The following is a 14,271-nucleotide window of genomic DNA, read 5'->3' as shown; positions in this document are numbered from 1 at the left end:
TAGTTTATTTTTTGGGAATAAAAAGCTATACGTGGATTTTTGACTGCGTGGGGGTTGGTGCCCCTAACCCCTGCATTGCTCAAGGGTCAACCCATTGTTTAGGAACAAGTAAACCACTTTGACCCATTCTGTACTAAACTCATGGGGTTCTTGGTGACGAAGGGCATTCTCCAATATGAAAAGAACTTTAAAGGTCATCACATACTAGCAAAGTATTTCCTAACTTCAGAAATAAAGCATCAATGGAACCAATCCAGAAAAAGGTTTCTCATTGTCCACACACCTTCTTGTCTAACTAAAAGACTGGCAACTGGTGTTGAGGATTCAGGGCTTGCGAGTTACCAGCTTGATAAGAAACAATAGTCCTGACCATAAATCTGACAGCATTTGCTGGGCAAGGAGTCACCCACCTATAATCCCAGAACTTTAAGAGGCTGAGGTGGGCAGATTGCATGAGCTCAGAAGTTCGAGACCAGCCTGGGAAACTCAGCTCTACAAAAAAAAATACAAAAATTAGCTGGGTGTGGTGGCACGCATGTGTAATCCCAGCCACTTGGGTTGCTGAGGCAGGAAAATAGCTAGAACCCGGGAGGCAGAGGCTAGAGTAAGCTGAGATCATACCACTGCACTCCACCTTAAAAATCTATTCAGGTGGCCAGGCACAGTGGCTCATGCCTATAATCCTGGCACTGAGAGGCTGAGGTGGACAGATCACAAGGTCAGGAGATGGAGACCAGCCTGACCAACACAGTGAAACCCTGTCTCTACTAAAAATACAAAATATTAGCCGGGCATGGTGACATACACCTGTAGTCCCAGCTACTAGGAAGGCTGAGGCAGGAGAACCACTTGAACCAGGGAGGCAGATGTTGCACTGAGCCAAGATCACCGTCACTGCACTCCAGCCTGGGCAACAGAATGAGACTCCATCTTAAAACAAACAAACAAACAAAAACACAAGAACTTCAAGAGATCACTTTTTACTGTGATACACAATTTACCAAAAAGAACTACTCACATGAAGATGTATGACACACACTGTTTTAAGTAGATTCTTGGAACAATTTTTTTTTTCTGAGACGGAGTTTCGCTCTTGTTACCCAGGAGTGCAATGGTGCGATCTCGGCTCACTGCAACCTCCGCCTCCTGGGTTCAGGCCATTCTCCTGCCTCAGCCTTCTGAGTAGCTGGGATTACAGGCACGCGCCACCATGCCCAGCTAATTTTTTATATTTTTAGTAGAGTCGGGGTTTCACCATGTTGAGCAGGATGGTCTCGATCTCCTGACCTCGTGATCCACCCGCCTCGGCCTCCCAAAGTGCTGGGATTACAGGCTTGGGCCACCGCGCCTGGCGATTCTTGGAACAATTGAGCTCACCATAATGGTAACAGGAGGTGGCTTCAAAATTATTATAGTATGTGCTGGTTAATTTTATGCAGTTGGCTGGGCGTAGTGTGGTTCATGCTTGTAATTCTAGTACTTTGGAGGCCGAGGGGTGGATCACCTGAGGTCAGGAGTTCGAGACCAGCCTGGCTCACATGGCGAAACTCCATCTCCACTAAGGATGCAAAAATTAGCTGGGCATAGTGGCAGGCACCTATAATCCCAGCTACTCAGGAGGCTCAGGCAGAAGAATTGCTTGAACCGAGGAGGCAGAGGTTGCAGCAAGCCAAGATTGTGCCATTGCTCTCCAGCCTGGGCAACAAGAGCAAAACTCCCTCTTAAAAAAAAAAAAAAAAAAACTAGCAGGGCGTGGTGGTGCACAACTGTAATCTCAGCTATTCGGGTGGCTAAGGCACGAGAATCACTTGAACCCCAGAGGTGGAGGTTGCAGTGAGTTGAGATCGTGCCATTACACTCCAGCCTGAGTGACAGAGAATCTGTCTCAGAAAAAAAAAATGCAGTTGTGATTTAATACTGTACTATTATATTTGTTTACATGTCTCTCAACTGTGAATGGTACCACGTAGGGTCTGCAAGTGATTGTGTGCATAAGTTTTGACAAATTTTAACTTTTTGTAACATATTTGTGGATATTTTATGGTAGTAAAAGATAAGAGACTAGTATCTATATCTATTTTACACATTCATGACATGCTTAACTTTTTCTTTTTTTTTTTCGAGACGGAATTTCACTGCTGTTACCCAGACTGGAGTAAAATGGCACGATCTCGGCTCACCGCAACCTCCGCCTTCTGGGTTCAAGTAATTCTCCTGCCTCACCCTCCCGAGTAGCTGGGATTACAGGCACGTGCCACCATGCCCAGCTAATTTTTGTATTTTTAGTAGAGACGGGGTTTTACCTTGTTGACCAGGATGGTCTTGACCTCTTGACCTCATGATCCACCCGCCTTGGCCTCCCAAAGTGCTGGGATTATAGGCGTGAGCCACCGCGCCCGGCTGCTTAACTTTTTCTTAATCTTATAGATATTTCTAGGCTATATGATTTGTCTGTTTTTTTTAATTGTTGCAAATCTCCGAAGATGTTTCCAATATATTTATTGGAAAGAATCTGCATATAATTGAACCAGTACAATTTAAACATGTTATTCAAGAGTTAACTCTGTGTGTGTATGTACACCATAAACATGAAAATCGTAAAGCAAATGTGGTAAATGTTAGAATCTGGATAAGGCTCTACAAGAATTCTTTATTCTCAAGCTTTTCTCTGAGTCCGAATTTATCCCAAAGTTAAAAAAAGAAGGGGCTGGGAGCAGTGGCTCACACCTGTAATCCCAGCACTTTGGGAAGCCGAGGCGGGTAGATCACCTGGGGTCAGGAGTTCGAGACCAGCCTGTCCAACATGGAGAAACCCGGTCCCTACTAAAAATACAAAATTAGCCAGGTGTGGTGGCGCATGCCTGTAATCCCAGCTACTCAGGAGGTTCAGGCAGGAGAATCGCTTGAACCCGGGAGGTGGAGGTTGTGGTAAGCTGAGATCATGCCATTGCACTCCAGCCTGGGCAACAAGAGCGATACTGTCTCAAAAAAACCAAGGAAGAGTACATGTGTACAAATATGAAGGAAGGCAAAAGAATAAGCCTCAGAGGATGCATCCATCTGGGTGGTCACTTCCTCTGAGGCCTCACAGCACATTTCACAAGTAGTATTAAGTGGTATTTACTGAGCACTTACTGTGTGTCAGGCATTGCTGTAAGTGCTTTTAATGGATTAACTTAATGACTCCACACAAAATTCTGAGGTAGGTGCAAAGATTCCCATTTAGAGGGAACTGAAAGACTGGGAGGGTAAATTGCCCAGGGCTGTCCGTGGAAGAAAGGACTGGGTCCAGGGAGTCCAGCCCACAGTGGACAGCCATATTGCACAGCATGGTGACTGCTGGGCAGTGCTCTCAAAGACTGAAGTATGGCAGCAGCTGTTCTGTTTTACATCATCTCTACTCTTCCAGAAGGCAGTGCATTGTAGGAAGCCTGGCTCAACCAATGTGAGGGGAAAAAGGGGAGAAGTTCTGGGATAAGATGATACCAACATGGGGCAAGAGCCAATACCACTGCCTTCAAGAGCAGATAGGCCATTTCCTAGCAATGTAAGATAAGAAATCCCTATGTTTGTTTAGAAAATGTCACTCTGGCATCTAGAAATGGAGGAAGGCTATGCACACCTTAAGTTCCCAGACCTCTTCAGGGTATCTTCTGAAAACTTTGCACACAAGACCAAAGGAGGTAGAATGGCAGAATTTCGCACAAAATGACAGTAAACATTCCAGTCTGTCAAGCAGAGACAAAGAAGTATGGCGAGAGTGGCTGGATATGGGGCAGACAATGGATAGAGGTATCCTGAAAAAGAAGTCTGTAGCCCAACATCTGGTTCTGCCAACTCCCACAGGCTGCTAGCACTCACCGCAAAGCAGCCAATCACATCGTTCTCTGCAAACTTGTCTCCGTAGTTTTCAAACCGGCTATTGGTGGACTTCTTCCCAGTGCCTCCATAGCCATAGGAGAAAGGCTCTTCGCCTGACGGAAGAAATAGGCAAAGGCAGGTTAAACCTGCGATGGTCAAAACAGCCTCAATGGCTGCCACATACTTTTATTTTTGAAGAAAAAATCATTTCCTTTACTAGTTTTATTAATCAGATGCCTTTTTAAAATAGGGGTGGGGAAGGGTAAAAGGAAGCCCTTTATGATGTAGAACTTTGGAGGGCTTGATGGGTTTCGTTGTTCAGTCTGGGAGTATGAGCTCAACTGAATTACTCTGCACGGAAGGGAGAATCTGAAAAGAAAGGGGGGAAAGGAAGACAGGAGCTGGGATGGAGGAGGATGGCTGTTTGCTGAGATGCAACCCTTCCTTGTGACGCCCAATGTTCAGTCAAGTCTACTCATGGTAGACATCAGTGAAGGGGCTGGATTTTGCTTCTGGAGACCATGAGGACTGACCCCTGGGAAAGGTACTGGATTTCTTCAGGCTACAGAACTGGGTGCTTAAGTGATATGACTGAGGTCCCAAGAGATTCCTAGGCAGAACCCAAAGAGTATGCTACTAGAAAAGCAGGGGCCAACAAGCACAAATGCCAGGCTGGGTTCTGCTATGAACCAGCTGTGTGACCCTGGATATGGTGCTGACCCTGCTGGGCTGTTTCCCCATCCCTATCAACTGCCACAACCTACATCTCAAAATGGAGACAAAGATAGAATAAGATGACCTATGAGTCAAATAAAAAGTGCTAACACATATGGAAATGTAAACCGTGTACTTTTTTTGTACTAACAGATCTACCTTTTTGAGGAAGTACAGATGTATGGGGTACGTGTGCAATTTTGTTACATGCACAGATTGCATAGTGGTCAAGTCAGGGCTTTTAGGGTATTCACTGCCTAAAAAATGTACATTGTACCCATTAACCAACTTCTCATCCTCCTCCCCCTTGCCACCCCATAATCCTGAGTCTCCATTATCTATTATTCCATTCTCCAAGTCCATGTGAACACATTTTTTAACAAACACTTATGAGTGAGAATATACCTACTTTTAAAGACTAGCTTTAAGTGGTAAGACAATTATGCACCAGGATAATAGCTCAAGTGTTAAAATAAAAATTTGCAATAAATTTGAATGAGTTACAAAAGAGGACTTGTTAAATAGTGCAACTATAAAATTGAAAATTATACAGTAGTCAAAGAGCTGTATTTGTTTACAAAAATATGCCCATCATATATTAAAACAAGGCTATACAGAGTAGTCCTAGTGTGATCCAGTCTGAATATATATAAAAAAATAAATGTCTGGAAGACTACAGACAGAACGTTAACATTGGTTACCTCACAGGTTTAGGAAGGATTTTCATTTTTCTGTTTCTGTATGGCCTGAATTCCTATAAGCAATGTTTAGAATGTTTGTATGACCATAAACAGAAGGCAAAAGGTGTCGGCATTGGTCAGAATAATCAGTCACTTGGGACCAGAAGGTCAATGAAGCCTGGGGACCCACAAAATTCAAACCCTATCAATAGGCAACCCCTTCCCCTCTCCCAGCTTGCCCTGGCCTCACTAGTCTCTGTTCCCCTTTTTACTCTAGGTTAGGCTCTGGACAGAAAATACAGACAGAATTTAATGGAGCTCGAGAACTTATGTGCTGATTGGTTTGAGGGCAGGAGACACTAATCCTTTTTATAGAAAGGGAATAGATTCCCAAAGAGAATTTTGGACCCTTCTCCTAAAAGACAGAGGATAAGAATTAATTCTTCACAGAAAAGCTGTTTTATGACCATAGTCCTCTCAGTTGAATACAGCATGACAGAGACAGTGGCATATACCTAATCCTTATACCTTTTCCACTTCAACCTAGTTCTATTCTAAGTCTGACGTTAGAAAGGGAAGCTTAGGAGCCTTGAGAATCCAAGGGTAGGGACAGTCACTCTATTCTCTGGACTGCTTAGCTGATCCCTCCTTACCTAGCTGGGTGCTGCAGGAGTCCAGGGACCATCCGATACGGACCACGTGGGGGTCAGGCTCTGTAGATGGAAGGTGCTTCACAGAGATTTCCTCATTAATCTGGAGAAAGAGAACAAAAGGGCTCAGGATTGATTTCTCTGGAGGCTGCAGGTTATGAGGCAATATAGGATGGAAGCACATCAGGCATTAAAAAATAGCAATGGCTTTTCTTGCTGAAGAAGCATTTAAGCAGCTCTCAAGAGCCTGTTGAACCGAAGCCAAGGCTTCCAAAATGATCCATAGAGTACAGGGCCACAGAGACAGGCATTTTAAAATACAGTTATCTTTAAGTTTAGGAGACTCTCGAAACATCTGGTAGAAAGATAAACTGGTGCAATGTCTGTAGAGGGCAATCTAGCAGTTTCTATTAAAACTAAAAATGGCTGGGGATGGTAACTCACACCTGTAATCCCAACACTTTGGGAGGCCGAAACAGGAGGATGGCTTGAGGCCAGGAGTTAGAAATCAGCCTGGTCAACATACCAAGTCCCCATCTATTAAAAAAAAAAAAATTAAAACAAAAACCAAAACCCTGTAAATGCACCTGCTCTGTAACTCAGCATCCTACAGATACATTAATATGTGTACAAATATGTATGTGTGAATGTGTTTGCAAATGCAACATTCTGTGCAGCATTGTCTATGTATAGCAACAATTAAAAAGAGTGAAGCAGGCTGGGTACAGTGGCTCAGGCATGTAATCCCAGCACTTTGGGAGGCCGAGGAGGGTGGATCACCTGAGGTCAGATGTTTGAGACCATCCTGGCCAACATGGTGAAACCCCGTCTCTAGTAAAAATACAAAAAAGTAGCCAGGCATGGTGGTAGGCACCTATAATCTCAGCTACTCGGGAGGCTGAGACAGGAGATCACTTGAAGCTGGGAGGCAAAGGTGGCAGTGAGCCGAGATTGTGCCATTGCACTCCAGACCTGGGCAACAAGTGAAACTCTGTCTTAAAAAAAAAAAAGGCATGAAGCAGTACATTGGGCTAATGTACTGCTATGGAAAAATGTCCAAGATACAGTATAAAAAAAAAAACGAAACAAAAAAACCTTTCTGACTCAATCTCCTATTAAGAGACCGACTGTCGAATATCCATTATCTACCTGTGGCCTCAATGGTTTTTCAGATACGCATTTTAACATCTCTGAAATCAGAATCCATCTTACAATAAATGTGGTAAGAAAGCACTGTGTAGGCCGGGCACAGTGGCTCATGCCTGTAATCCCAGAACTTTGGGAGGCCAAGGCAGGCGGATCATCATCGGGTGTTTGAGACCAGCCTGACCAACATGGAGAAACCCCATCTCCACTAAAATACAATATTAGCTGGGCGTGGTGGCGCATGCTTGTAATTCCAGCTACTCAGGAGACTTAAGCAGGAGAATTGCTTGAACCTGGGAGGTGGAGGTTGCAATGAGCCGAGATCACGCCATTGCACTCCAGCATGGGCAACAAGAACGAAACTCCATCTCAAAAAAAAAAGAAAAAAAGGAGAAAGCACTGTGTAGTTCAGTTGGCAGTATTTCTCTATGGGAGGTACATAAAATAATGTGCAACTTACATCAGTGGTTTTGTGGTCAATAATATAACCCTCTGTGTCTCAGCATCTATCTCTGAAGACTGGGCTAACAGTACCTGTTTCCAGACAGTACTGTGAGGATTAATGCAGACAATCCATATAAAGAGCTTGGTACTGTATCTTGTGTATGCAATGAGCTCCATACAGATCAGCTATCATCAGTAAGTTTGGATACACAGACCATATACAAGAAATTGTTACCAAAGAAGTTTCCCTCAGGGAGTAGGATGGGGACTGAGAGGACATAAGAATAATCTGCTTCTTTTTATCCTGTACTTTTCTGTGCTGTCTAAACTTTTGTTCAACATGAGCATGTATTATTTTCATAAACAAACTTGATGACAGCAGAGGCTGGCCTAAGCTGGCAGTTCTTTGCCCTGTTCCCCTCTGGCCTCCCTGTAATAAGTGGTGTCCGAGTCCCTGCTTTCTAGATCACTTTTCCGCCGAACAACATTTTTTCTCAGTTCTACAACACGTCACTACTATACCAGCTGACTACGTAAGACCTGGGTCAAATCTCATCAAGGAAAAATCTGCTTGCCGAAGCAATGCATAGTTGGCCTGCTTTTCTGATATGATATTTAGCAATGATATAGTTCTCTTGAGTTCATCACAGTTTTGTTTGCTTGGACACAGCATTGCTCAATCCAATCTTTTGCAGTTGCAGCTCTGACCAAGGTGTTTGGTGTCAGGCTGTTACAATGGATGGACCTACTCTGTGTCCCTACCCCTTCTCTTGCTCCTACTCACCTTCATCTCAAAGCACACACGGCCCCTTCTGACCCCATAGCTGGCACGCGCTCCTGACCACAGGTATGCAAAGCCCTCAATTGTGAGTGGATAGCCACTACTCCGATCTCGGGCCACCTTGAAGTGGAGGTCGCAGTTATCTGTGAAGGAAAAAGCCCGCAGTTGGCTTATGTTTTAAAAGTCCCAAGAAAGAAACAGGCAGAGGGAAGTCCCCCAAGTGCTGACCAGGAGCACACAAGCAAACACATCATGGGGCAGTTTCAAAAGGAACCAGCACACCTGCAACCTCTCTCCCTTTGAGTATAAAGGATATGGAGTACTGCAAATTGGCCTATACGACCTCAAAGAGGAACTGGGGTTCTTTATCTGGTGGGATCCAAGGATGGGCTTTAGGGGGATCCTCAGAAATTGTAAACGAATGTCTTTGATGGGGAAGTGTATTTGCTAGGGAGAGGGACCATACCCTAAGCAGTTTCAAATGAATTTTTTTATTTTTGAGACAAGATCTCACTCTGTCACCCAAGCTGGAGTGCAGTGGTATGATCTCAGCTCACTGCAACCTCTCATCTCCTGTACTTAAGTCATCCTCCCACCTCAGCCTCCTGAGTGGCTAGGACTACAGGCATATGCCACCATACCTGGATGATTTTTATATTTTTCGTAGACAAGGTTTTGCCATGTTGCCCAGGCCCAAACTAGATTTTATAATACAGAAAGGTTAATACCTACCACCATCTACTCCTACCACTCCCCGTGTGTTAGTTCTATCAATTTGGGAGCCAGACTTCTGTTTCCAATAGCTATCATCCAGGCATCTGACCCTGATCCACACCTGCCATCCAGACACCAATGCCCAGGAGCCCCATAGGCTCTCAATTCCTCTCATGGGCCGAGGACTCTCCTACTATTGTTCTTACTCATCTCAGCCTTCAAAGAGCTAGTCATGCCTCCAAGAAAGCCTTTCCTGACCATCCCTCCCAAGAGGCGCTCTCCGTTCTCTGAAAGCTGACCACCATAGTCTGTACATTTGCATTTCATCAGATGCTGCCTCATGAACCACTGCCACCCAACACTTCTCAAACAATGTTTAGTTCTATTCTGGGTGTATCTTGTCTTTGAGAGCTTGTGATATTAGTGATTGCATACATCTTTATCTCTTACTAAAGCAAGCAGCCAGTGCTTTATAAACATGAGCTTCTGTAGAAATATATCAATAAATTGTGGCTTATCTTCTGCTCTGTTGAGAAATGCAGTGTTCTCATACCTGACTGGACTTCTGGGTGTCTGTAAAAATTCAGATTTAGACTCTACCACTCAGACTCTGACTTAGGAGATCTGAGCTAAAGGACCTTTACAATCATTCCTTAAATGCTCGGATGCAGAGTGAAGGTGAAAGCCACTTATCCAGTGGAAAGAAAACTGAACTGGAAGACAGAGAGCAGGGCGGGCCAGGTTAGTGCCTCAGAGGACATAGTGGCATTGGTTTCACCAGGAATGTGAGCAGCTGATGGAAACTGGGGAACTGGCTGTCAAAGAGTTAAGTTTCCCCAGTAGACTCAGATTCCCTTCCTGATTAGATGACTACCCCTGTGTGTACAGGGTGGTTCAGGGTTTTCCAAATTGCTCCTGTATCCACTAAGGAGTCTCACTGCAACTCCTTTGAGGTTATTACAGCAGAATTACTCCTTCCTGAAGGGAAGCTCAGAGAAGTAGACTGACTTGCCCAGGGTCCCACTACTAGAGTTGGGAGTAGGTCTTCTGTGTCCAAACCAGTACTCTTGCTCCAGAGTTAAGCTGTGTCTCATATGTGGACTAACAATACCTTTCGACGGTGCCAGGCAGGGATTCTGGTGAGAGTCAAGACACAATTTCCCCATACTGACTGTAAGGCGGAATTAGATGGGCACTCCAAAGACTTACATGTGTCAATAGCAACAAGGGTATCATCAAAGTCATCTTCATCCTCTTCAGCAGGAGGCTGAGGAGAGCGGCCCCTGTATTAGAAACAGGGGTTAAATCACACAAGAACAATGGATGAGCACAAAGGAAAGAAAATGAATGTTCTGCTGTAATCTATGAATGCACTCCAGACTGCTTCCTGGATCTCAATTTCTTCCCACAGAGGTGGGCAAAAGAACTCTGGAACCCCGCATCCCTGCAATGAGAGCAATGACTGTCTACTCCTAGGGTGGAGACAGGGACTGGAGAGGGCACACTCTGCTGAAGGGGGCATCAGATTCATTTAGGGAACTTTTCCACTCTTTTCTCATACCGTTAAGATTCTGATCCACACCCTCTGCATGCTGACAACCACTTCCACACTGATCTCTGTTACTGTTTGGAGGCTCTGGTATCCCAAAGGGTGCTGGCCAGGAAGGGGAATGTGCAAAAGCCTAGATAAACCCCAGTAATTACATCTATCCATGTACCAGGTTTCTTAAAATCCTACATCTGAAAGAATTTGAGATGACCCATTTTTTTCAGCGTCCTAAATTGTGAACGATACTCATTTTCCTACCAAAACACTAAAAAAGGAACTGTTAAAATATTGCTGATTTCTGCTGTACAGGAATGAGGGAGAAGAGTAGAAAGGTAGAGTCTAACACTCAGGGTCCTGCCTGGACAGTCTGGGTAGTCCCAGTCCACTGCATGCACAGATGGGGAGCCCATGCCCAACCGGTTGCCGACTCTCCCAGCAGCAGGCTTCCCTCTGGTGGAGGGTCCCTCTGGCCAGGGCTAACAAGGATGAGCTGTGCTCATCACATGCTAAGTCCATTCTAGGAAACTTTCCCTGCCTGCCTAGGATTAGAACGAGTGTTCCTCCTCTGCTCTCCATCAGCAAGTAGCTTCTGGGCCTCTCCTCTGCGGGTGGCAGTGGAAGAAACCCATATGAGGTGGGCTCCATGTCCTAACCTGAGTCACAGCTAGGAGATTCAGGCTGTCTGAGAGCAACAAGCTACTTAAAAAGTGGACTCTGCCAGATAGGAAATAGAATGTGTCAGATGACTAGTCCAAATGCATACAGTGGCCATTCCTAGTTTCCATAATTGCAAAAGACTTCAGACAGGAGCTACAGGAAGGTGGGAGGGAAGGGAAAGACTTGGTCTGGAGGGAAAGGAGGGAAGGGCTTTTCAGGGCAAGGAAATAACTAGAGCAGAGGCTGCTCCCTCTTCTGAGCTCCTGAAATTCACCTGCATCCTTACTACTCACCACAGAGGTTGTGGCTTGTGTATGTGTCTGAGTCCTCTTACTGGAACAACAGAAGGCAAAACCCACTGTCCATCTGTATGTTGACAGTGTCCAGCCCAAGAGTGGGCACTTCATGGCAACACTGTGAGAGCTGACTAAATAAGTGGATGAATGGGAATAGAATGGGAAGAGGATGGGTGTTTGGGAGCAGTCTTAGGAAATAGATCTTTCTTTCCTCAAGGATATCAAGCAGCTGACTGCAGGGGCAGTAAGGCAAAGGACAGAAGAGGCAGGCTGGCCTCTCACACATGAAAGTCTAAGATATTTAGAAGTTACACTGCAGTAAGAAGGGAGGAACTGCGGGAAAGACCAAAAGTTTAGGAAAGCTGAATCTGGCAGTTAGTACAGGAAGGAATAGGAAGAAAGTGTAAAAGCAGAGAGAATCTCTACTCAGCCCCTACAAGTTAATGCACACGTCCCCAGCAAGTACAAGGCTATGGATATACAGACCTACCGGAGCAAGGGTGACTGCTGCCTCATACACCCACCTCCTATCCTCTCGGTGCTCGAAGTACCCTCGCCCCCGGTTTTCTTCATAAGGCCTCTTCCGACTCTGGAATTGCTGCCTGTCTGGCTTGAGTTGAGAAGCTTCAGGTGGGAGGAAGCTGGTGGGTGCTCCTTGCTTCATCTCTGCCTTCATTTCTATTGTCAGGACAAATTCAGATGGTCAAGACACTCGCAAGCTCCCCAGCTATCACTTTTCTGGTCCCTTTTACCTTGGGAGATGTGAGCAGGATCCTCACTATAGTGATGAAGGCCTGGGCACAGGCAGCTTGCTGACTGAGTTCAACAGAAGCCTGCTGAGCCAGCCGAGAAGGTCATACTGGAGAACAGGGTTAGGATCTGAGATGCCATGACCCTACATTCTCCAATTTCTCCTCCCAAAGAAACTCTCCACCTCAGTTCCTACAAAGCTTCTTCAGTCTGGCAAGGGAAGGGGAGAGGGTGAATTCAACAGAGTACTGTGATCCTGTAGCTAACACTACAGGCTTTAGTTACCCTGCCAACAGAGCTTGGAATCACTCTGATTAAGCCATCCCATAGGTGCAAAACCTATTCAAGTCTATCACTAACAGGAAGTCAGGATGGGATGCTGTGCTGTGGATCATGGGTATATCTTAGTCTCAGGCAAACTCTAGGAATCAGTGCCTAACTAGGAGCAAACCACAGATGCAGGTTTCATTTCTCCCATAGCATGAATCCCTGATGCTGAGGCTCATTCACATCTACTCATTTCTACATTAAATCCCAGACTATCTTGGATCACTCCCTGGCTTAGGCATGTGGACCACATCTCTCAGAAAAGGCTCCTGGTTCTCTAGGGCAGGGATGGTGCTCAGTCATCCTGAAGACAGCCTCCCTGGTTCCCAGCAATAGGCTGGGCTCACACAGGGCTCCTGATAAATGTCGATGGATAACGGCACAGAAAATATTCTCCTGGGGCTGAAAGATCCTACAAGTCTCACAGAGCCTGACACAAATCTGCAGTTTAACCTACATTTGTTAAAGTCCTGAGCCACTCACAAGAAACAGCTGGGGATTTAACTTTGTGGATGAACCAGAATGGAATCAGACAAAATCAACTAGATACACTAAGAAAAGGCACTGGGGCCACAACACAGTAAAAGCAGCACAAAAACTGAGAGTCAATGTGGGCTCCATCAGTTCTCAACAGTGGGACCCTGCTTTCCAAAAAGTAAGGCACAAATGATAAGGAATGCTGCTTATTAACCTGAGAGGATTAGCCTGTGAGCCAGTTTCCCAGGTTCTAGCCCCAGCTCTGTCATCGGACAAGCCAATTCCCCAATCTATAAAGTGGGGAAGAGAGGCTGGGCGTGGTAGTTCACACTTGTAATCCCAGCACTTTGGGAGGCTGAGGCAGGTGGATCATGAGGTAAGGAGATCAAGACCATCCTGGCCAATATGGTGAAATCCTGTCTCTACTAAAAATACAAAAAAAATTAGCTGGGCATAGTGGCACGCGCCTGTAGTCCCAGCTACTTGAGAGGCTGAGGCAGGAGAGTCACTTGAACCTGGGAGGCAGGGGTTGCAGTGAGCCAAGATCACACCACTGCACTCCAGCCTGACACAGTAAGACTCCATCTCAAAAAGATAAAAATTTAAAAAATTAAAAATGGGGAGGAGAGAGTTGGCATCATGGGGAATTTTGTTCTATAAAGATATATACTTAACGTGTTTGGGAAATCCCGAGTTTAAATAATACAACACAAGGTTTTTTATTTTTTATTAAAAAAATATTTTCAGCAACACTAGTCCAAGAAGAAAAACAAAGTTTTTACATTTAATTTAAAAAAATTTGTTTTTTTGGAGACAGTGTCTTACTATTGCCCAAGCTGAAATGCAGTGGCACCATCACAGCTCAATGGGGCCTCAACTTCCCAGCTCAAATGATCCTCCCACCTCAGCATCAAGAGTAGCTGGGACCACAGGAATGTGTAACAATGCTCAGGTAATATTTTTATTTTTTATAGAGACAGAGTTATGTTGCCCAGGTTGGCCTTGAATTCCTGGATTCAAGCAATTTTCCCACCTCAGCCTCCTAAAGTGCTGGAATTACAGGCATGTAGTAGCCACTGCACCCAGCCTATTTTTATTTTTGAGGCAGGGTCTTCCTGTCGCCTCGGCTGGAGTGCAGAGCATGATCATAGCTTACTGCAACCTTGAACTCCTGGGCTCAAATGATCCTCCTGACTCAGCCTTCTGCGTAGCTGGGACTACAAGT

General features: G+C 45.2%; 1 protein-coding gene across 9 annotated transcripts in view; it reads right to left on the bottom strand.

Moving 5' to 3' along the window:
* HNRNPUL1 (heterogeneous nuclear ribonucleoprotein U like 1) overlaps positions 1-14,271 on the bottom strand; it is a 43,281-nt gene that overhangs the window by 21,301 nt on the left and 7,709 nt on the right. For all 9 annotated transcript variants that reach the window (XM_035286428.3, XM_035286432.3, XM_078359777.1 and 6 more), the window contains exons 3-7: positions 12,017-12,170; positions 10,200-10,273; positions 8,280-8,419; positions 5,909-6,008; positions 3,862-3,974 (exon numbers count right to left, since the gene is read on the bottom strand). In XM_035286428.3, coding sequence (XP_035142319.1) covers positions 3,862-3,974; positions 5,909-6,008; positions 8,280-8,419; positions 10,200-10,273; positions 12,017-12,170 — 581 coding nt within the window. The remainder of the gene's footprint in view (positions 1-3,861; positions 3,975-5,908; positions 6,009-8,279; positions 8,420-10,199; positions 10,274-12,016; positions 12,171-14,271) is intronic.

This window comes from Callithrix jacchus, chromosome 22, assembly GCF_049354715.1.
Source record: "Callithrix jacchus isolate 240 chromosome 22, calJac240_pri, whole genome shotgun sequence".
Classification (NCBI taxonomy): Eukaryota; Metazoa; Chordata; class Mammalia; order Primates; family Cebidae; genus Callithrix; species Callithrix jacchus.
Note: the sequence above shows the minus strand (reverse complement) of the source record. Positions and strands in the feature narration are given on the sequence as shown.